This window comes from Epinephelus lanceolatus, chromosome 4 (genome assembly GCF_041903045.1).
Source record: "Epinephelus lanceolatus isolate andai-2023 chromosome 4, ASM4190304v1, whole genome shotgun sequence".
NCBI classification, from domain to species: Eukaryota; Metazoa; Chordata; class Actinopteri; order Perciformes; family Serranidae; genus Epinephelus; species Epinephelus lanceolatus.
Genome location: NC_135737.1, coordinates 11,775,308 through 11,799,973, shown reverse-complemented (window position 1 = coordinate 11,799,973; position 24,666 = coordinate 11,775,308). Strand labels below are relative to the sequence as shown.

Below are 24,666 nucleotides of genomic sequence, written 5' to 3'. Positions count from 1 at the left end.
TAAAGGATGTCGGCTTCTGTTAGAGCCCCTGACCTTAAGTAGCCTCTGCACCAAGAACTGTTCATTTCCTGAAATACTTCCTGAAAGCCATTAAGAAACACTGCACAGTCCAACACAGGCTTTTTCCCCTGATTTAAGGCACATTCACTCTGAAATTCTAGATGAAAACAAATCAAATCACAGAGGCTTCTAAAAGGGAAAATCTTCCTTCATGGCAAAGTTTTTTAGTCACGAAATTATTCTTTTTTCTTCCTCAGTGTCACTGAGCAATAGATAATCATTTGCAATATTTTTGAATAAACAAAATGTCTTGGTAACAACCATGTTTAAAAAGATATTATCAAATGCCTCTCAAGTTATTGTCACGCAGATCAGAATAGTGAATCCTACAACACTCATGTTTTATTTTTGGCTGGGATGCTCAGAGCTGTTGATCTACTTTCTGCTAGCTAGCTGTCACTGTACCTTGGACATCGCGGGGAAGTGCAAATCCAGTGAAAACTGGCTATTTTACCAAGATTTCACGGCATGGCTGAATTGTGTACAAGAGAGTGTACATGAGGCTCATTGTATTTTATGCAAAAGTGTTTCAAAATCAGCACAATTGGAATCAAGGCAGTGGAATCCTACATACAGAGTGGGAAACACATAATTGCCAAGAAAACGCCAGATATTTCCCAGTTCTGTTCTACCCTTGCCTCCACTGCACTTCTTCCCCCTCTCTCTGATACCCTCACCAGGGTCAGCAGCAATAGATCCCTGAACAACATCCGGGTGTATGTCTATACAGAGAGCAGAGGTACTGTGGCGTCTAAACATGGTGACCAAACACCAATCATGTAAATCAAATCAGGGAGTAGGATACCTATTCCACACAATGTTCCTGGAGTCTGAAATATATCAGTCCATGTTTTTTTTTTAAAATTATGATCATTGTAAAACTGGCTTTAATATCATTCCAATTGGCATTTTAAAAAGTCTTTAAAATTCTTAGCTTTAACTTGCCATAACCTGTAGGAACCTCATAAAGAATGACTGAAGCTTTGCAAAGTTGATGCAACAGAACCAGACATATTGTTTTTTTCATTCTTCTTCCTTGTTAAATCCTGGTGCTACACTACCCATAATAGAACTCAACTGTCAACGGGTTGCTCAAAGATTTGAATGCGTTAAGTTAGTAGCGTATTATGTAGCCTGCAGCAGGATGAGGCCTGGTTAGCTAAAGTTAAAGTTTGCTAAGTTAAAGAAATACACTTCTTTCTGACTCATTTTTAAACTGATGCTGGCTTTTATCAGACTTCACACAGCTCCCTCTGGAGCCACATAAGGCTTTATTTAACCTTTCTTCACAGAAGTACATCTGTAAACAGACTTTGATGGGTAAAGCAGTGGAGTTCTCCTTTTAACAGATAATAATACAGGATACTGCATCCTGTTATATTTCACATGTCCTTCTGTAGCAGAAACATTTCTCTCTATGAGATAAACAGAGGAAGTGCTGGGTGGTCAGTGTGAGCAATAAACAGAAATCGATCAATAGCAAAGATGCTAATAAATCAAGACAAGGATTTTGAGGTTAACTGCTAGAAGCTACAAAATCATGATGAGGATTATGATCTAAATTCTGTGGCATCTAGTTTTGTAGCAGTTCTGTATCTTTTTAAACCTGCAGTGATTCAGTTTGGTCTTCTTGGTCTGAATCTTCCTGCTTTGAAAGACGAGCCAAACCTCTGGTTGGAATTCTAAACAGTCCAGACCATTATATAACTGTTTTGAATTTTCCGTTGAGCTTCTTCAAGGCATTTCTTTAAAGTGTCGAGGATCTGGCCTGTGTCATATTTACCAAACATGAATATTTCTGTCTGTCTAGAAAGTACCATGATTAGGTTTTATGATTGATTTATGTTAAGAATCAATTTTAGTCATTAAATATCACTGTTAGTGTTTTCATATGGTGTATAACTGATTTCATACATTTTCTCACTCTAGAATAAACATTGAACTTGTTTTATATCACCCAATTGTTTGACTAAACCGCCAAACTTGACCTGCCTCAGAGAATTTGAGTCACTGCGCTGCATTTCACAGAGCCATATTTGTTTTTAGGAATGTTTTTATGCATTACAACAGTAACCACTGCTGCTGGTTTATTTGTTAAGTTCAGATGATGGGGAAATATGATTCCTGTAATGGAGTCATTGCTTAATGGCTTTCCAGCTTCTATCTGCGGCTGTTTACACTGAACACTGCCTTTGTAATACACACACACACACACACACATGCACACATTCAAAGCACTGAGAAAACCATAATTGAGCCACACACAATAGGGCAGTTCTTAGCTTCATACTCAGTTTCAGATGTTCATAATTGAGGTTTTGTTGTTTTGTTTGTTGAAGGAAGGAGAAATATAAGGTGCTAAAACTGGCTTTCTGTAGCAGCTATTGTGCCTAAGATCCTGTTAATTTACTTTAAAATAAACTTCAGTGTACTTCTGTTTAGTCTTTTTTAAGGTCAAAGTTGTAGGATTTAGGAGGATATTTTAGCAAAAATGGAATATAAAATAATAGTATAGTATAGTAAGTATGTTTTCTTTAGTGTATAACCACCTGAAAAAGACAGTTATTGTGTTTTGTTACTTCAGATTGAGCTGTTTGTCCACAATGTTGCACTGCCATGTTTGTACACTAGCCAAAACGGACAAACCAAACACGGGCTCTAGTTAGGGCTGTTTGTGTTTTTGCATCAGCCACCGTAGTTAGCAGTCCCTCTGCAACGTTCAGTGCTGGAAAAATACAGATTTTTTTTTTATGTGAAACTGCTTAATTCAGTGTTTTTACCGGGTTAAATCATGTGGTCTGTTGTTTTGGAGAGGGAGACCTCTGCTGATAATTCGGCTCTCAGTAAAAACTTCCTGAACACTGAATACTGAGGGAATCCTAACCGGGAGTTCATGAGTTCATGCTTGGCACATCAGAGAAGTTTCATCTGGTTGCAATCTGCAGTCCTCACTGCTAGATACCACTACACTGCTACTTTAATTTAGGCATGGGACAGTGCCGTCAGTGGAGCTCTTTGTCCGACCGAAAACTGCAGCAAGATTGAAAAGATGGGTCTGAATATGGTTTGGAAGGAAAACTGCATTTATCATTTATGATTAAGAACAATTTCCCGGTCGTCCTCCAGTGTAAAAGAACATCCATCTCCAGCCTAAACTCGATGCGTATAGTATGCTTTTACTGTCATTCATTGATAATCTGAGCTGCTAAATATTTAAACAGGAAATTTAAAGCACTCCCTGATCGATATTGCCTATTTGTCCAGGGAGCGGAGAGAGTTGAAACATGTTTTTTTTTTTCATCCTAAATGTAAACCTTCTCTCTGAGGTAGCCAGTGAACCCTTAGAGTAGCTACAAATTTCACAAGAACTTAAAACTCTATTACTCAGCCCTCTGATCCAACGCATCTTTAGATCAGTGTCACTAACAGATTGTAAGTTCTGATAAGTCCCAACTTGCTCTGCTTCAGCCTTAGTATCAGTACTAGCTTCTAGATTTCTGCAGATACTGGATTTTGGAGGCTAATAATATATAGCCTGTGGCAGATTATATCAGATGCCGTGTTAATTCTGTGAGTAAGTTGATAACAGGCCAAAGTTAAACTTGTCTGGTTTAAGTACCCCCGCAGCTGTAGTCTCTACTCACCAAGGATCTTTTGTAAGGGAGGAACCCTCACTCTGTAACACCACTGTGTCAGTGTACTGTAGTTCAAACACGGGGAGGTGTTTCAATCACATCAATAATTCAAAGATCTCCCCCTCTCAAAAATATGTTTTTCCTATGTTTACGTCCCCTAGAATGTCTGACCTTGCCTATACTAAGGCTGAATCCAAATGTCCACCCTGTGGACTTACAGACTGAGCCCTTGCAGAATTCATATTCTAAGTAATGTGACATGTTCACTGTCATCATGTAAAGTCTGCGAGGGCAGAGACTACAAATGCTGATAGACAGGCCGCAAGACTGTTTCACTTGTTGACTTGGAAACACTCAAGCAACAACCACAGTCATGTATATGATGATCATCGTACACTTCATGCAAGTCTATGAATACTGTCTGCTCATCTAGCTCAGCAGATTACAAGATATAAATCCCATATATAGGCTTTTTTGTGACTTAACAAAATGATATTCAAACATCTCTTTACAACATATAAGCTGCGCACATTCAAATACAGGAGTTTGTAAATAAAGACAGGACTATTACTTAGTAAACTGGGTATTGCAAGAAACCGAGACAGGAGACACAGCATCCGTGTTTTCACAGACATGGATGTAAACTGTAAGTGCAACTTGATTTGGTTGGCGGAGGCATACACTGGCAAGGCAGTAATTCTAGTTCAATGAGGTCGTACTGTATGAACAAGTCAAATTTTACATGTTTTGTGGTAAACTAAGAGGAGGATGAAGACAGTGTTTAAAGGAGGGCTATTTCTTCCCTCTGAGTGTGTATGAGTGTGTCTCTTTCTTGTGGTTGAACAGACGTGTACATTTATGCTGCTGTGTGTGTGGGCATATACAGTATGTGAACTTAAAATAGCGGCCTCTAATTTTGTGAATGCACACACAGTGAGGGGCATTTGAGGTTCTCTTTCTGTAGTTTTATCGAAAGATTCTCTTTTCTCAGAGCAATTACAATATGCAAGATGCATACAAATTACATCTGTGCATTAACATTCAAAAGATTCAAAAGAAAGGAAAACAAAAAATACACATTTGTGCTTAGATACATACAAACCTGTAGGGCATTTGAGAAATACAACAAAGGCGATATAATAGTTCAAAACCAAACAAAACCCAAATTGCCTCTGTAGCAGCTACCTAAAAGAATCTTCTGACATTTTGGGAAATACGTCTGTTGGCTTCCTGTCAGAAAGTTAGATGAGAGGATTGATACCACTAGTGTTAATGCTAAATATGAAGCAGCCTGTTAGCGTACACACACACACACACACTGGAAACAGTGGGGGGAAATGACAAGCTTAGCTCTGTCCAAAGATAACTAAACCACCTACCCTCTCCTCTGAAGTTCACTTATTAATACGTTATATCTTGTATGTTAAGATATAACATGTAGTAAGTGAGCTTCATGTATACATCTGTCTCCACACAGTTATTGGTCTTGCTGGGTGTGTGCCACTGGTTTGTCCCAGCCCTATCATTTGGCTGTTGTCCTGATAGTCTGACTCTCTTAAACTCTGTGGTTTCTTTTGCTTTGAACATTCAAAAGTGATCACTACTTAATCGAAGGGTGTATTTTACCCTATATTTACCTTCTGATGGTTGACTGAGTGCTCTGGCTAACGCCCTCTCTTTCACATTAATCCACAACTGGCAGCGACCCAGCACGCCCAAATCTTTCTACTGTTGGTCGCTCCTGTGTAGCAGCTGTAGGTTGACCAGAGACAATAGACATATAGTTTTTATACTTTTTTGTCCTGCCACTCAGATTGTTCATCTGCCACTTTTGAAATCTCTGTGCTAAATGAGGGAATAACATTTAGATTATCTAGACATAATACGAAGGTCCAGTGTGCAGGATTTAGAGGGATATATTGGCAGAAACGGAATATAATATAATGCTTTGTAATCACCTGAAAATGAGAGTTGTTTTTTGTTTTCATTACCTTTGAATGAGCAATTTGTATCTACATAGGGACCTGATCCTCGTCCATGGAGATCCCAATGTTGCTATATTTCTCAGAATGGACAAACCAAACACTGGCTCTAGACAGGGACATTTGCGTTTTTGCTTTGGCCACCATAGTTAGCAGCCCCCATACAATGAGCCAAACAGCGTTGGAGACACTCATTTTTTCAGGTGAAAACTGTTTTATTCAGTGTTTTTAATGATTTACACCTTCACCATCACCTGGTCCATTTGTTTTGGAGAGGAATAAACCTCTGAGCAGGTGCTTGGCTAGTCGCCCATCTGCGATGAGCTGAACTGAAATTTTAATGTAAAGCTGGTTTATTTAATGTTTTTACCAGTTTTAATCATCTGTGTGTTTAGGAGAGAAGGAGACCTCTAAAGCTAAGCTCTTGCTAAACAGAGCACACTGAAGGAATCCTAACTTATCAACATCCTAACTAAGTTTCAGCTGGTTGCAGTCTGCAATCCTCACAGCTAGATGGCATTGAATCCCACACACTGCTCCTTTAATGTAGAGAATGATTTCATACAATGTTCGATATACTTTAACAAACAAACAAAAAAACAAAACTAAAAAATAAAAACATTACAGGCAGGATAAATTCCATTGTTCAAATTACTCCTTGGCTTTTTGGGGAAGGTTGTTGAGGGTAGGGGTGTGGGAGGGTACTGTACACATGCAGGCATATGCATTAACATGCCCACTTAACGTTTGGAAGCAAGATACAGAATTTTTACTGGGGTCTTGAGGAGTTGCAGCATTTATTCATTTACAAAGTGAAACCTACACTGCACATTTACTACCACTTGACATCTTTACTATTTATTTCTTCTCTGCTCCAATCGCCAACACCTGTCTGCTCTGAGCGCATCCACTCTAATCTCTTTTGATTGATTGTTATTGGTTAGAGTTCGGTGAATTTTGACTGTCAATCAAAATGAAATAGCTTCCATGGCCAATTGAGTTGCTTTTATATAGCAGTTGCGAGCAAATTGTGTAGCTTTATCCAATTATATGATAACCTTACCAAATATGTATATGTGTTGTGCCTTTTCTCTGTGTGTCAAAGTGGTGGATGGCCTGATGATTATACATGCCACTTTCAGCAATTTATCTGTGTTTGGGGGATGGTGGCTGTAATTTCAGACGCTGCTTGGTGATGATATAATTAGAGCCCCTTTAGTCTTCATCTACTGTGTTTCTGTCCATCTCTAACAGGGAAAATAATTTTGAAATTCCAGCCTATCAAGTGACCTTTGACATTATGTCTTGTTCAAAAACGATTGTTCATTCATTGTTTTATCGGATATGAGGTTTTTTTTTTTTGTTTTGTTTTTCTTTTTTTGCATTGGAAGTTTCAAATGCAGTTGAAGTTTTGGGTGTGGGTTGGATTCTTTATAGCCTACAAATATTCTTCTAATTTACATTGGTAAAGCCATTCAGTTGAGATGCCTATTCTCATTACTTTTAATGGATTTTCACTTTTGTACTTTTGTGAAATTGAGAAGACGGGAATAAACAATTTATTTAAAAGAAGAAGAAAAGGGTCACATTGATTGCATTCGTCTTTATCCTTCTAGGAGTTATGCAGCGACCCCCATCTGTTTGTGAACGGCATCAGTGCCCACGACCTACACCAAGGCCAGCTCGGAAACTGCTGGTTCGTAGCCGCCTGCTCCAGTCTGGCCTCCAGGGAGGCATTATGGCAGAAGGTGAGACATCTGTCTTTTATCTTTTTATCTGTGCAGTTGGTTTTGTAATTTTGGCTTCATCGAAGCAAACACTGTTTTCCTGGGTATTGCACAACACACAATATTCACAATAATTAAGAATCCATCACAAAACTATGAAACACAGCAGAAAACCTGCAAGGCCGCAGTATGCTGCCCAAAAATCCTAGACTGTATGAAGTAATGGACGTAGCTATGGTGAGGTCAACCACTGGTTTGTGGACTTCAGTTTTCAAGCCTGGAGTTCGGCATTTTAGCTGTCGTTTGGAGCCTCAGTGTTTTGAAGCCAGCAGTGGCCATATTTGGACAAGAGGGTGGAGCCGTGGAGGATGGGGGGGGTGGATCTGACTCAGACTGAGGTGAAGACTGGCAGACTGCTAATTTTAAGCCATAAGGGTAAATTATATAGAAAATCACCCCTGTACATTTGTCATGAATGTAGTAATTAGCTATAGAGACCAAAACCATTTTTTGACTGCAAGCATGTTTATTTTTGCTATAAAGTTGGGCATTTTAACATGGGGGTCTATGGGGATTGACTGGCTCCTGGAGCAGACCCCAAGTGGCAGTTTAAGGAACTGCACTTTGTGGCACTTAAGCAATGGCTTCATTTTTCAGCCCTGGAAAAAAAAGTCAACAAAATTGCCCAAATAAAGCAACTAGCTCTAAAAATACTGCAGACTAATGGATCAAGTGATACATTGTGGTATCGCTAACTACAGCACAGCAGTAAAAAACTTCCATTAAAAGGACTGAGACACAGCAGGAGGAGTGGGATGTTTGCACACGCATATGTGTGTGTGTATTGATGGGTGTCGGCATGTGTGCATGCAAGGATATGGGTGTCAGATTTGTGTGACTGGGTGTGTGTGTTTACATTACATTTGTGTGTACTGTGGCACCTTGTGTAATCCAAGTGATTTTAGATTACTGCCCTTTTCAACAAACACACACACACACAAACACACACACACACACATCAACACTGTCTACAATAACACATTGTTCATTGGTTGTGGTGAATTGGGTTCAAGGCCTCTACAAAATCACCAGTGTTCATATTAAAATATATTATTAACACCACACATATTGTTATCTTGGTTGCAACAGTGCTTATTAGGATTCTAAGTTCTTAATAACAGTGTCTGTCAGGGCTCATAAAACATTTGCATGATTCACTGTGCAATGGTCACTATCACATCAATCCTGATGGATTGACCCTGGCACTAGTGTACATTTTTAACAGTTTCTTATCAAAGAAACTTTAAACAATACTATAGTTTAAAATCATTTCATTACAAACTAAAGGAATTATCACAGATCCATCTGATAAAGGACTTGAACTGGATGCTGCAGCAACCAGGAAATAACACCTTTCATCCATAGGGTGGCACCAGTTACCTTCATTAAGTTACTGTTTCTGTCGTTCAGAGATAAGAAATATACAAGATCTTATTTGTATAGATGTAGCACTTTTATAAACAAAGTTACAAAGGGCTTCACAGGATATAAAAAATAAGGAACATACAACTATTCACAGAAAGGATACATATACAGACACAGAGAATACAAATAACTAGCACCTATACAGGGAGGGCAAGGGGGTAGAATTGGTTCTGAGACTTTTTTTTTAAGCTGTTTGTAGACTCAGCCGGATGAGGCCCTTACTGCAGGAACACAATCACCCTTAGATTTGTGGAGGGAGTAAGGTATGAGTAAGAGACCTTAATTGGATGGTCGGATTGGCCTAGAGGTGGTATAGGGATGTTAGAGTTCAGAGTAGGGTCTTGTTCTAAGCAGTATCTGGTAGTCTCTCTTGTACATTACGGGAAGCCAGTGAAGGGATGCAAGGATTGGTGTGATGCAGGATCTACAGTTGGATTTAAAGAAACTGATGGATTTAGGGGATTTAGTGTCATCTAGCAATGAGGACTACAGATTGCAACCAGCTGAAACTTGTCCCGGTTAGAATTCCTTCAGTGTTTTTGTTCAGTGGGTTTTCACCAGGAGCAGAATTTTCCTTAGATGTCTCTTCCTCTCCAAAATATACGGGGCCTCATGTACAAAGACTTGCGTGGATTTCCTACTGAAACATGGCGTACGCTTAAATTCAGAAAACGTCGTATGCATAAAAATATCCAGATGTATGAATCTGTGCGTACACATGAATCCAAGCACATTTCCTTTGTACATCCCAATCAACGTGGAATTGAGCGCACATGTTGGAGTACCCGGCCCCTCCCTGTCCACGCCCCTATTTAAATATGCAAATCATATTTAAATGAATCCTGCACCTAAAATTCCCCTCTCTGCACGATTAGAAAACTAAAACAAAAGAATGAGTAAGGCGGGAAAAAAGAAGAACTTCACAGAATGCGAACTGGAGACGCTCACTGAAGTGGAGGTGCACAAAAATGTACTTTTTGGCACGCTGTCCTCCGGCATCAATACAAAACGCAAGGTGAGTGAGTGGGAGAGTGTGTGTGAGCCTGTCAATGCTGTGGGGTCAGAAAAGCGTACCCACGCAGAATTAAAAAAGAAGTGGTCCAACATTAAGGTGGACGTGAAGCGGAGGACGGCTGCCCACCGCCAAAGTGTGGCCAAAACAGGCGGGGGGACAGGAGAGGAGGAGCTCACCCGTCTGAACAGAGAGTCGCCTGGGGTCAGTTGAAAGCAGACAAATAATTATGTGAACTGGATTTACAGTTTCCGTGTGTTAATTTTATACACCACTTACACAGATCACACACTATTGTTGTAAATGAATGCAGAAGTGCACCGGGGAAAAGGTGTGGCTGATTAAGAAATGTCACACTTTACGCACGGGTTTATTGACATGAGTACTTTACACACAGAGACAATCAGGGGCTTGTTCGAAAGCTCTGAAGCTGTAGTTTAACCAGCAACAAACAGCAAGTCACTAACTTTAACCACTGACTAGTACTGATGCTGTGAAGACAGGATAATATTTGGGGGCGCACATGCTCAGTGCGCATCAGGGGGATTAATATTAGGACAATTAAACAAATAAATTACTCACCAAGAAGCCACCCATCGCGCACAGTGCCAGCTTGTAGTCTGTTCCCAACCATGCTGTTACTCAGAATGTATGAATCGTGCGTTAAACCAGGCCACCTCGCCACAATGTTGGTTAATTGCATTTGCGCATCACATATGATCTGTACATTGATCGAATGAAAATGCTTCCTGTTGACATAAACAAATTCATCCTGTGATTGTGCTTTTATACTGTAGTCATGTGTGTGCAGTCGATAGCTCCGATAACGTTAGGAAAACCGGCTGTCGTTGCAAATTGTGCTTTAACGTTGACCTGTTCAGCTATAGGAATTTGATATACCTGGCTGACATGCGGATAATTCCGTCCCACACAGCTGGCATGGCTCGGCTCAGGGTCGACTGGCACAGTCCCGATCGGTCGGCCAGCTCCCTCTGGAATGCCCCTGGAGCTAAGGAACCCCAGTGTGGTCAGAACCTGTATGGATACAGGCAGCGCGACATGGCTCCTCGCCGTGTCGCGCTGCCGGCTGCAGCTCTGCGCACAGTTCCAGGAGGATTAGCCTCAGGAACCTAAAGCAGCTGATGAGCCAGTGCCATCTGTCTCTGAACACACGCTCTCTTCGTATTGCGCCATTTACAAATCTTCTACTACTGCTAAAGCAGCCGTTGTTATTAACAGTATTTTCGGCACCACTTTGCGCATGCTTTTATATCCACTCATCTAATTGCAGACACGTGGCTGTGTTAATTGTTCATCAGTGTTAATTGTTGATGTTTCTCTGATGTGCACATCACTCTGAGGACTAATTGTTTTCACATTTATTTATTCTAACAGCTTCTCAGCATCACCTCTGTGTTGCCCAAGGATCAATAGCTGTAGAAACGTGCGTACGCCAGCCATGAAGTTGGCGTGAGGCACCGCACATTTCCACGGCCATTTCACTCTTGATACATCTGGACTTTGCTGTGGAAAAGGACGTACGCCACTTTTTTGTGCGTATGCACCCTTTGTACATGAGGCCCCTGGTGATTTAAAACTAGTAAAACCACTGAATAAAGAATACAGTTTCACATTAATAAAATCAGTGCTCTTCCAACACTGCTCATCAAGAGAGGCGGCTAACTGTGGTGGCTGATGAAAAAACATGCATAGCCCCCATCATTTCTTTTAGGCCCCCACACTTAGGGATAGGCTCATACATTCATATCTTCCAGCAGACAAAAAAGGTACTTAGTTGACCAAACCATTGGGCACTTTTGAATGTTTGTATTGCAACATTTGTCATATACTGCTTGTCTTGTGGGGCGGCACGGTGGTGTGGTGGTTAGCACTGTTGCCTCACAGCAAGAGGGTTCCTGGTTTGATCCCAAGAGGGAGCCCTTCTGTGCGGAGTTTGCATGTTCTCCCTGTGTCAGCGTGGGTTTTCTCCACGTACTCCCGCTTCCTCCCACAGTCCAAAGACATGCAGGTTAATTGATAACTCTAAATTGCCCGTAGGTGTGAATGTAAGCGTGAATGGTTGTCTGTCTCTATGTGTCAGCCCTGCGATAGTCTGGCAACCTGTCTAGGGTGAACCCTGCCTCTCGCCCAGGCTCCAGCCCCCCGCGACCCTCAAGAGGATAAGTGGTTACGAAAATGGATGGATGGTTGCTTGTCTTGTCAATATGTAGAAGGCTTTTCCTACATAGGCCGTACTAAAAGATGCCCGAGGGATTGCCTTGCTGAGCTTATATATACTATTAGAACTAGAAATCGCAACTATGCCATGGGTAGACATTTAAGTGAATTTCACAATGCCAATGATTCCTTATTACTCATAGGGGGCATTGAACATATTAAACATTTGGTTAGGTGGGGCAACAGAATACAGAAAATCAATCAATGAAGCTTTTTGAATTCGTCAAATGGATGTGTTAAAGTATCTGGGTCTCAGTGAAGATATAGACCTTACATGTTACATATTCTCTGTTTTTTCTCTGCAACTATAGGGGGTTCAGTGCCTTGCTCTAAAGCACATCAGCAGAACATGTTTGTTTTGCCTTTCAGCCAAATAGATATATGTATGTATGTATTATTAACATGATAAGAATGTATTATTGGAGTTGTGTGTGTGTGTGTGTGTGTGTGTGTGTCTGTGTGTCTGTGTGTGTGTGCATTGTGTGTCTTCTTTCTTTTTTCCACTGTTGGTGACCTCATTCCTCCTGTCTGGTCTCAGAGGTCCTCTGCAGCTCTCAGTTTTCCATCAGCTGAAGGGAAACTTAGGTCTGCTTTAGGTGTCGTTGCCTCAGTGGAGCAGCCGGTTGTTTTGACATTCGTCAGTGGTCCAAAAACATACACTTATTAAGCCTCAAGTGTGATTAAGGCAAACTACACTGGAAACTTGATGACAATAAAGACAGCATTTTGTTATTCCAAGGTGAAGAGACGTAGCAGTCACCATGCTGTAGGACAGAATGAGTTAAGTGGTTTAACTCACATCACATCAACATGTGTGTAGAGGTATTTCCTAAAGTTACAGAGATTTTCATTGCTTATTTTAATATGTGATATTTATTTTTGTCAAGTGTCCCAACCTGATCTATTTCATAAATTGCTAAAAATTTGCCTTGATTGTGGGTTTTAACTCATAATGCGAAGGTAATAATACAGACTGAAATACAGTATCTCATTTTGAATTAGAATTCATCCACAGTCTATTTGTCTCATTTTGCAGATACTTACTGGCTTATCCCAGCCTTTATCTTGAACTAAATATAAGAAAAGATATGACAGTTTACCCAGTGGGTAAATTGGGTAGTTGCAGCAGAACAGGACAGAAATAACACAAGTATAGAAATCAACAGAAATAACTAATTAAAGGAATATAGACTAAAATAGGAATAGGAAAAAAAAATAGAAACTGTAAAAGAGCATTCTGATACAAAACGAAAATATTTTTGGGGTTATTTTTTTATTCATTGATAACAGAACCTGCGATCATGTTGTCCCTGGCTCTGTCTGCTCTGAAGCAGTTGGCTCTGTAACTAACTCGGTAAAAATGCAGTGTAAAACATGTTACTGCCAGTATTTGGCTCCAGTAAGCTGGAAAGTTTGACTGGAAACAAAATGGGAACTATTGTAACATCTGACCAGATACTGCAGCTGTTGACACAGCATGCTTGGATTTTTCCCTGCTGTGTCCCTTCAGTCCAGCTGAAACACAGGGAGACAGAAAAATAGCCAGAGAGAAAAGCAGCATTATGTGAAAATCAAAGCTGACGCTTGAATCAGCAGTTATTTAAATCACACGACACAGCATTAAAATCAGTCACGATCTAACAGTAATTAATGATGATCTGTTTTTTACACCAGACTGGTAATCTATTACTCACAGATGCCAGGTTCATACAGAACAATGGGCTAGAAAATAGTGGCCCTTGACGAAAAAATGGACCAAAGCTCCATCAAATCATTTGGGACATTTTTTTTTGTTTATTGATTTTACCGGAGAATCAAATGCTCTTTTTTTCACATCAGGAAACAAATTTTCTAATTTTCCACTTGGAATCATGTCTAAAGAAATTTGCAGCAGTGGCTCTTCTCTGCATTGGAATGTATCCACATAATGGGCTGAATGCTTCCCTTCTAATCTCTTTAGTAGCATAGTTGTTGTGTCATTGCACAGATAAGCCTTGTGTTACACAGGAATGTACATGCCTACCATTGCCAGCGTATTTGGAGTGAAGCATATTAATTTGGGGTGTGTTTGTGTTTCTGTCTTGTCTCAGAGAGCTCGGCTTTTCTCCACCCTGGCTGTTTTCTGTCTCTGCTGCTGGTTCTGTCACTACTTTGCAGTGAGAGCTACTCATGTCACTATCTCATGGGATCATGCGTTTGGTTGTGTGTGCATGCTTGAGATAGAGAGAGTGTGTGTGTGTGTGTATCAGTCTGTCTGCAGATTATCTCGAAAAACTATTGGATCAGTCATTCTCATATTTTTGTGCATATTTATGGACTTTTCATTCCCAATTGTTGAAAAACCTGTTTCATTGACTGTTTTATATCGTCATCAACTGCTGATGTCTCACTTCTCTCAACCGGCAGGTAGAAGGCGAAAGTTTTCTGGAAAAACAACAGCCCTTACCTAGTTTGTTGCAGGCCACATTTTGGCCTTATCTTGGTCTAAACAACTGACATCGATTGAAAAGTTTGGTCTCATTTTGAACCGAAGCATCTGCAGATTAATTCTATACCCAATATGTTATGATCCACTAAACTCAGGCCTAGGTATAGGATGAATTAGTCCCCGTTTTGTCGTCTTCTTGGCCATCTTGACTGTAAGGGAGCCGGGAGGAACAATTCCACCGGGTGCAGCCCTCCTCGTCTGGCTGGACTTGGTTTTGTTCTGTTGTCTGCATGGCGTCATACCACACCAGGAGTGTTTCAGAAGCCTGAAACTTTCCTGGCTTTGTGGATTTGCAGATTTGGTTGATTTGGTCATTTTCATTCCTTGATATTTGGTATCAACACATCAGTACAAACTGCATGTGTTCTGGTAAATCAATTCTTATCTTCTCTCCTTTCTGTCTTGTCTATCTGTCTTTATTTTGTCTCTCTCTTCCCTGTCACCCTTTTTTTTTAAGTTTCCATGCTCATGATAACTATGATGATGATGAGAGGATGACAATGACTGCCAATACATTATGTCCTGCTGAATTGAGGATGTAACTATAAAGCCCTTAGAAGCAGATTTGGGCTTTATTCATGAACCTGACTTGACTCCTCTCCTCTCCTCTCGCCCCCACCCGCCGTCTAGTAACACCAATAACCATCAGCACCAATGAGAACACACAGAGAGCTTTCAGTCGATTTTTAATAGATGTCACATCATTGATCTCTGTTTTGTGTCAGGCCGACAGTCATGCATTGTGAATATTTGATATTCCATTCGCTGCTACTTGCTACTCTACTGTAGCTGCCTCTCCTGCTAGCGATGAAAGGCTTTAGAAACTAAATACAACAACAAGTCAAACACTTATTATCACAATATTCAGCTGATAAGTAATGCCGTGATTTATTTACAAGAGGAAGTTTAGTTTTTATCCACATGAGTTTTATATTCAAAAGTTATAAAACTTCTAAGATTTCAGGTCGTTGTGAAGTTTTAACATCATCAGATAATATTGTGTAAAGATTTTTTTTTTTTTATTGAATGCCCACATTTCAAGTTTGAAATATACTTTGATGATTTATGTAGATGATGCATGTTTATTTTAAGGAAAGTTGATCTCCTGTTTTTCCTCCTAAATGCGAGCACTTTGTTGTGAAAAATACTTTCTTTAAAGCTTGTTACTTTAAGTGCTTATGAAATATTGACATGGCTGTCAGTGATGTTAAATGTTTGCTCTCTGCACTAAAATGTTTCAATGAATTGTTACAGGTTAAATAAGTCAGGTGCAGAGGTTTCGTTCGACTTTCTCACTATCTGTCATTTTGATAGACAGGGTCATAAAAATTCCATCATAATCTGATATTACCTGTCACTTTAATTTTAGCTGCCACTGGCAGATAAACTTTTGAGTCTCACCTGCTTGTCCTTCATCCTTGACTGCATTGTTAGCAACGTGGTTATTAACAGGTTTGACATAAGAGTTGAGCCTTTTCTGTGTCTGTGTGAGGTTTTTGGAACCGTTTAATAGCTCTGTGTTGGATGTCATCTACTGTTGGCATGTTAGCTCGTGCTAACTGACCAGACATTTGACTGACCGACCCAACAATTTTCACCTCGTTTATCAACCCCATCACAATTATTGGGCTTTTTAAAGAAACTTCGGAAACTCAGGTGCTGTTACATTTTGCAATGTGATGCAGCTATATAACCTACTAATGTGATGGCTGAAGCAAAGAAATAATCTCCTTGACTAAAGCTAGCTAGACAACGAGGTCAGTGAGATCAAAGACAAGACTAGACAACGGCTAATTAATATGTGCATGCCACCAAGTGGACGGAAGTGTTAATTACCTAAAGTTATGGTAGATTGCCCTTGGAGTTCCTATCTGTCGAAATGACAGGACAGCCTTCAGATTTTTCTGTCATTGTTTAAAAAAAAATAAAAAATCAGTCAGTGACAGAAAATATTCAGTTAACTTGGCCGCTGGTCATGTGCACAAAGAAGGTGGAACTACAGGCTTGTTACTGTGTAATTACAGATGAATCAGTAAGACTGTATTTAACATGATGTATTTCTCTGATTTGAGAGGATGCAAAGTTATCCTTTAGCTCTAGTTTGATGTTTTTTAAAGGTCAAAGATTGAACAAAATATTGCAATTCTTCTCCAAAACACAAACAGACTTCTACTGACAGAAAGTGAAGAGTCAATTGTCTGGTGTGAACTCCACCGAGCAGCTGACATTTGCGGCCTCTGCAGCATCCTTGAAAGCAAACAGGAAGTACATGACCTTCCTGACCTTGGCAAGCTCAGCAATCCTTTCGCCGAACTCTTGCATGTCTGCCTCCAGCCATTTGAGTGGTGAATCCTCCGGGTCCTCTGCGTTTCGCCAAAACGTTCCGATCGGTTCTAGCAGCTGACGGGTCATCAGGTGGGTGAGGTCAGGGGTCCAGTGTTGAGAAATACCGGTGATGGTGACACGACCGTAAGCAGTGAGGGAGAAGTGCCAGCGGGAGAATTTCAGCTCCTGGATGGGAAAGTCCAGCCGATACACAGCCTCATGGGGGAGAAGTAGGCGCTCACCATCCTGTCGCTTCTGCCCTGAGCGCTGCAAAGATGATACACGGAGACGCATCATCTGCAGAGGAAGTAGAAAGAGAGAAAGAAAGAACATGGGAAGCGATAGATGAAATGAAAATTGAGATTGGTTCGAGGGGAAGAAGTAATGTAAAAAATTATCCACCCCACCACCCTTTACTCTGTAGTTGGGATTAGGGTAGTGGACGTCTATAATGGACGAACAACGTACAGCAAAGACCAAGGACAGGTACTGTGAAAGGACTCATGCCTGAAATGATTTTTCTAAAGATCAAAGTTAAATCTAGATCTATGTTTTAGTCTTTGATGGAAATAGCACATTTTAAAGAAGAAACAGACAATATGTTATGAAAAATGTTTTTATGTTGTTATTTTACATGTTTTCAGAAGCTCTATCAGACTGAGATTGACGCACCTCTATAATTTGAAGATCTTTCCATAGGTTTTCAATAGTGTTCAGTTCAGGGACTCTAAACCAGTTTTTCTCAGCACAGCAAAGGTGCACATTACAGGTTTTTTTACGAGTTTTGGAGTGGGGTTGTATGAAGTACTTAGCCATTGTCGGTGTCTTACCTATAGTTCAAGGCGGTTGGAGAAGCAGACAGGAGTATCTCCATAGAAGCCAAGCAATGTACTGCTGTGGACAGGGGCAGCAGCAAAACGTATTTTAGCCACCTCAAAATACATTATCAGTTTAAGTGTCTACTATATTTAGAATATTTTCACCGCTTTACCTTACTGTCAGACAGCGATTTCCGAAGGGGAAATTAAGCCATTACATTGCTTTCCTCAAAGCCAGACTCAATTGAGAAAAACACATTTAACATTGCTGAACACAGGAGCCGCTGGTCTACCGCTGCCTCGATCAGTTATTTTGTGTTATTGTGTGACTTTTGCTTTAGAAGGGTTAGTTTGGATTCACCTCAGTCACCCAAGAACACAAACTAATTGATCAAGTCAGCAGTACACCAGCAGCTCCTGAGTTCAGCAAGGCCAAAATTATTGTTATTGTCAATGGAATTTGGTGGCTTTGATGAGAGCATATGTGGGGAACTGAAGCCATCAGAACAGGCTGTCTGACGGAAAGATAGACGGTGAAAACATTCTCAGTAAAGCGTACACTAACTGATATTGATTTTTCAGGTGGGTCATTTTATAGGTAGCTAAAATATGTTTTGTTGCTGACCCGTCCACAGCAGTACCTTGCTTGACTTCGTGTCGGCGCTCCTGCCACTTCTCTATACTCGGGGCGTGCCGACAGACATCTACTGTAGGTAATACACTGACTGTGGATAAGAACCTCATAACCACACTTTAGACTATCCTAACTATAACATTTGAGCCCAGGAGCTGTTGACCTCAGCTGTGGCTGTTTGTGAGGCAGAGTGCAAGGCTAGTATTCAGTGTTTCAACTCATCTATTGATCACGACACCAGGGACATTCAAAGCACAACACATACTACAGGAAACCTTCACAATGAATGTTTTGAAGACTGTTCATAAAAGCAGGGAGAAAAGTTTGATGAAACTCCAAAAAGTAAACTTTGAAAAGTCTGTCAACAATGAAAAGAAAAGTAATACACTGAATTACAAAAGTTTGGTTTTTTTACCATAAACTAAAGGATTATATACTTTTTTAAAGATATCAACATTTCATCAGCCTTCAAAACTGCAATGTTGACATTTTTGGTGCACAAACCCTCAAATGTGCAATTGGGTTAGATCTTTGGACATTCAATGATATTTCCTTCTAAGTAAAGACAAAACTGCATCCACACGTACTATGACAACAGATGAGATGAGAAGTTGTCATCCAAAGTGAGAACCTCACCTCTGTCAGTGCAGTGTCTTCTTTGAACACCAGCCCTATTGTGTCGGTGTGGGCTGTGGCATGGTCCATGTCTGACTTGAAGGTTATAATCCTGGATTAAGGAGAGGGTGAGCCTGGCCAGTCTGGATGGATGCTGTGATAGATGGAGCTCTGGTGGAGTTTATCATTTCACTCTCTCTTTTTCTCTCCTTCTCTCTCTCCCTCCCTCTCTCTCTTTTCTCATAGGCTCGTATGCCTTCTCTGTCTCCCCTCCCCTCTCCAACTATTTCCATCACACAGTGACAGTTCCTCACTTTACCCCCCCCCCCCCCACCATCCTCCCTCCTGCCCACAGGGTAGTTTGGTTAGGATGCATTGATCAACCACATAAAATGGGACAGGGTAGGGGAGAGCATTGGGACATGGGATCAATGCAAAAACAGCATCAGTCAGGATAATTGGTGCTCAGCCCTGCTAAGCTTGTTTCAGTCCTATAAAGGCTGATAAGTGACATTTCTGCAACAAAATGTTGTAAAATGTCCACACGTACTATGTTTCTTAATGTGTTTATGATATGCAATTTCATATGATCATTTTCACTATCATGGAGGAATTCTGAACATTACTGCCACTAGGACCAGTGTCTGTCTGAACTATTTTATACTTTGCCGAGGTGTAAACTCAAAATAAAACAAATCTCTTCCTGCAGTAGAATAATTTATCTTCAGACACTGTGAATCAGGTTTGAAATGTCTGAATATCAAATGAATATAATCTACGTTTTTTTTTTCTTTTCTTTTTTTTTTTCTTTTTTTAAGGCGTTATGGAGGTGGGTGATGTGTGAGGGTGCTAGGCAACAGGAGGTGCTGATGACGTACAGAAGGGAACTCTGGGAGTTTCCTGAGGGCTTCTGGGAGCAAGACTGGTCTTGGCTCAATGGATCAGTTATTTATTTATTTATATCACTCATTTCACTGAGAATTGTTAGTGTGTGTGTGTGTGTGTGTGTGTGTGTGTGTGTGTGTGTGTGAGAGAGAGATCAGTAGGGATCTTGGCTCAGGATATGGGTGGATGGCATTCCCTTGTCACAAACTTTTTGCATCCTCGGGTTAATTAAGGGGAAACAGGTGGAAAACTGAACATTTTAGGAATTAACAAATGGACAGAATATGTAAAGAAGATATTGTCATATGTATTAAATGGATCAAGTAAAAAATGAATACTCATTTATATTGATTATTATTTTTTGCCTGATGATCATTAAAGCTGGGATAAGCAGAAATCCGGAAAGGGCCAAGTCCCCAGTGACAGAGGTAGACAGGTAGTCCAGCAACACGGGAGATAGACCTTTAGTTGCAAGTGACAGTGTAAACCCCCCAGTGCCAGGTGTCACAGTGGGTTGGTGGCCAACAGCAGCGCTGGGTCAAACCTGTTAGCTGATCTGGCAGGAGTCTGGGCTGTCTGGTTCCCAGGAGGTGGGCTTTGTGCTGGCTGGATTTGGGGTAATGCAGCTGCTGACTGGAGGGTCGATCTCTGCTGCCCGCTCTCCTCCTGGCGTGGTGGTCTTTATCGGCGGGGAGTGAGGCAGAGGACACACTGTGATTTAAGGCTCTAGCTAACGTTAGCTACATAAACGCAAACATGAAACTGCAGCAGTGAGCCTTTGGCCCCTGGTTAGCAGAAGGCTATACTATTAGCAACATTTTTAGCCACAAATACTGGATTTTTACTCTTTTTTTCCGAAGTATTCCAGATCATATTGGGGTTGTAAAGAGACTTTAAACAAATACAACAAAAATCTTTTAAAATGAGTTGCCTGCCCTAGCTTTAACAAAACATCACAGTGTACGACACCACTCAGATTATGAGATTTTCCTGCTTCACTCTCGGGTTGACATTGAGATTCTGGAATTTCACAAGAATTCTCAGCTAAATTTTCTGGGAAAGTCACCAACAAGAAGCCGCAACTTAGCACTGAAACATCTGAAACAAAGACCACCAGACCTCATTAACACACTGTCATAGCTACAGTATACTGATGTTCAACCTACAGGTATCACTATGTCCAATTTCTGAGTGAATGTGATTGGATCCAAACTGAACAACACACTGCGTCTGTCTTTCTCTCATTTTTATTTTGTCTATTCATTTTAGATTCCAGTATAGTGTAATAAACAAATTAGACTTTAGATTAGAACAAATTAGACTTTAGATTAGACCAAATTAGACCAACTTAAAAAAAAAAAAAACACCAGCTTGGGCACATATTAGACCTTGTAATTTCCCTTGGGCTCTCAGTCTCCCTCAAAGAAATTTCTGAGACTGCAATCTCAGATCATTTCCCTGTTATTTTTGAACTGATAGCCCCCCAATCAAGGAGCAAACCTCTTGCTCCATCTTGGCAACGGCGAATTATCACTCCCTCCACAGCTGATGAATTTACCGCTGCTTTCAAGGACTCACAGCTGTTTGCCTGGGATGGCTTGGTTTCCCCTCCATGTCCCGACGACTTTCTCTCCTTCTTCCACTCCACCTGCACTGGGATCCTGGATTTGGTCGCACCTTTTAGGCAAAAATCTGCCAAGCCAAGAACAGATCCCTGGTTGAATGACACCACCCGCGCCGTTAGGCAACGCTGCAGGCAGGCAGAACGCAGATGGAAAAAGGACAAATTGCAAGTGTCTCTGGAAATGCTAAGGGTTTCCCTTGCTGATTATCAGAAGGCTGTACGTGAAGCAAAATCTCAGTACCTCTCTAACATTATTTCTAGCAGCAATCATTGTCCCAGGGTTTTATTTAACACAATCAATGCTGCTGTGAACCCATGCACCTCTGCTCTGACTGATGTCTCAATCGCCACTTGTGAGAAGTTTCTTTGCTATTTTGTTGACAAAGTGGAGTCTGTCAGACAAGACATCAGTAAATGTTGTAACTTGAATCTTAATAAGGACTTGCTTGTTGCTCCTACTCACTCTGCTGTGTTCAACCAGTTTGACATGGTTTCTCTCTCCTTTCTAAGTAACATTGTTAAATCCTTAAAGCCTACAAATTGCCCAGTGGATATTGTCCCTCCCAAGGTGCTGAAAATGGTTTTTAACACTGTGGGGCCTAGTCTACTTTTTCTTATTAACAGTTGTCTTGGACTAGGAACTGTCCCAGCCTCCTTTAAACATGCTGTGGTCAGGCCCCTTCTTAAAAAGCCTAATCTTGACCCCTCAGTGATGTCAAATTTTAGACCTGTTTCCCATTTGCCCTTTCTTTCCAAGGTTTTAGAAAAAGTTGTTTTTAATCAATTACAGTCATTTCTGGAAAACAACTCAGTCCTTGAGAAGTTCCAGTCTGGGTTTAGGTCTCGTCACAGCACTGAGTCTGCGCTGTTAAAAGTACATAACGATATTGCACGGGCAGTGGATACCAAATCTCCGGTTGTGTTAGTGTTACTTGACCTCTCAGCTGCCTTTGACACGGTGGACCACTCAGTCCTCCTGTCACGCCTGTGTGATTATGTTGGCATTCGCGGTACAGCACTGAAGTGGTTTGAATCATACTTATCCGGCAGAACCTTCTCTGTTATGGTTGGTGACTTGTCCTCGTCAAGTGCTCCTCTCTCCTGTGGGGTCCCACAGGGGTCTATTCTTGGCCCTATTCTTTTTTCTTTGTATATGTTGCCTCTTGGGTCAATTATAGCCAGGAACAACCTCTCCTTTCACTGTTATGCAGATGATCTGCAAATTTATCTGCCAGTGAAGCCAAACAGTCAAAGTGCGCAGAGTTCTTTGCTTTCCTGTGTGGCTGAAATTAAGCAGTGGTTGGCCCAGAATTTTCTTCACCTTAATGATGGTAAAACAGAGTGCATCATGTTTGGGGACACAGGGACGGCTGGCTTTGGAACCTTGTTTCCAACACTCAGTCAAAATGTCAGAAATCTGGGAGTGTTTCTTGACTCAGACCTTAAATTCGACAAACAAATAAACAGTGTTGTCCGAACTAGTTTTTTCCAGCTTCGTCTCCTGGCCAAAGTTAAAATGTTTTTAAGTCGCCGCAACCTCGAAATAGCCATCCATGCTCTTATAAGCTCTAGACTGGATTACTGTAATGCTCTCTATGTTGGTGTCTCCCAGGTTTCTCTTGGTCGCCTCCAGCTGGTGCAAAATGCTGCGGCCCGTCTTTTAACCAGCACTAACAGAAGAGAGCACATCACTCCTGTTCTTAAATCCCTTTACTGGCTTCCCGTCCAGTATAGGATTGATTTTAAAATTTTACTGTTTGTTTTTAAAGCTCTTCATGGTCTCGCCCCAGTGTACTTAACTGAGCTTTTAACTGTTCGGGAACCTGGTAGAGCGCTAAGATCGTCAAACCAACTTTTGCTGGAAGTGCCCAGGTCAAAATACAAACACTGGGGTGATCAAGCCTTTTCCATCGCTGCTCCCAGGCTTTGGAATAAGCTCCCTGTTGAAATGCGCCTCATTTCTGACCTGGGCCTTTTCAAATCTAGACTGAAGACATATTTATTTAGGATGGCTTTTAATACCCAGTAGTGTGGTGACTCTTTTACTTTTACTCTGTTTTACTTTATTTTATTGTATTTTATTGCTCCTATTGCTTTTATTATTTTCATTGCTTTTATTGTTTTTATTGTTGTTATTGCCTCTATTTATTTTTAATTGTTTTTTGCACCTATTGTAAAGCACTTTGGTTCACCGAAAGGGTTGTTGTAAAGGGCTGTATAAATAAAGAACAACAACAACAACAACAACAACTTGAGCTTGACGGTGTGTTTTTTTCCTCAGGTGATCCCTGACTGGAAAGACCAGGAGTGGGATGATGAAAAACCAGAGTCCTATGCCGGGATCTTCCACTTCCGGTTCTGGCGGTTTGGTGAGTGGGTAGATGTGGTGATCGATGACCAGCTGCCCACAGCGAACGGACAGCTGGTGTACTGCCACTCCAATGACAGCAACGAATTCTGGAGCGCACTGGTGGAGAAGGCCTATGCCAAGTAAGACTTCAACTGTTTGTTAATGGCCCAGACACACTTAACCGACATCAAAGCACTGGTGGCCGATAAAGGCCAACTGCTGGGTTGACTCACGCTGCCTGTGTCTTGTCCAAAAAGTTGCACTTGAATACACCACAAAGACTCGGCCAACAGCTATCTAGCAACTACGTTCTGCACTTCTCTGAGAGTAAATAACTCTCCATACCAGCAGGCGGTGGTAGTTTGTATTCTTCATTCAAAAAGGGAAACTGGAAGACTGACAGATTCAAGATGCTAGTTAGCCAGTTAGCACTTTACATCAGGTTGATATTTACTTTGTGCTAGTGAACAGTAACACAAACAATTAAGAAACATGTCTGCTACAGAGCTCAGTGGCTAAAGAAATAAAATCTTAACAAATATAACAAGTTTGTTTTGATTTCACACCCTCTTTATGGTTGTCGTTTGTTTGCTTTCCTCACTTCTGTTTCTCTTCTTGCGTGCTGAGCTGAACTGCCAGTCAGGGTGATTTCAGGCACAGATGGGCTCCGCCGTCTCCGGCACAGATTCAATGTGCTGAATCGTCAAAAAAAAAGGCTACAAGGACCAACTTGTGCTAATGGTGCGGGACACACTGTGAACCTAGGGTGACAGAAACTCAACAGCAAC

The 24,666-nt window shown here is 41.0% G+C and overlaps 2 protein-coding genes across 2 annotated transcripts in view; one reads left to right on the top strand and one right to left on the bottom strand.

Annotated features, from left to right (window-relative positions):
• The window catches only part of LOC117259868 (calpain-5-like), a 41,315-nt gene that overhangs the window by 8,534 nt on the left and 8,115 nt on the right, over positions 1-24,666 (top strand). The window contains exons 3-4 of the mRNA XM_033631650.2: positions 7,294-7,425; positions 23,810-24,018. Of these exons, the coding sequence (XP_033487541.1) occupies positions 7,294-7,425; positions 23,810-24,018 (341 nt within the window). The remainder of the gene's footprint in view (positions 1-7,293; positions 7,426-23,809; positions 24,019-24,666) is intronic.
• Positions 15,607-19,197, bottom strand: LOC117259869 (olfactory marker protein-like). The gene is made up of 2 exons (XM_078166902.1): positions 19,041-19,197; positions 15,607-17,249 (listed from the first exon to the last, which is right to left on the bottom strand). Exons 1-2 carry the CDS (start codon positions 19,107-19,109, stop codon positions 16,818-16,820), a joined length of 501 nt encoding a protein of 166 aa, XP_078023028.1. The 5' UTR covers positions 19,110-19,197; the 3' UTR covers positions 15,607-16,817.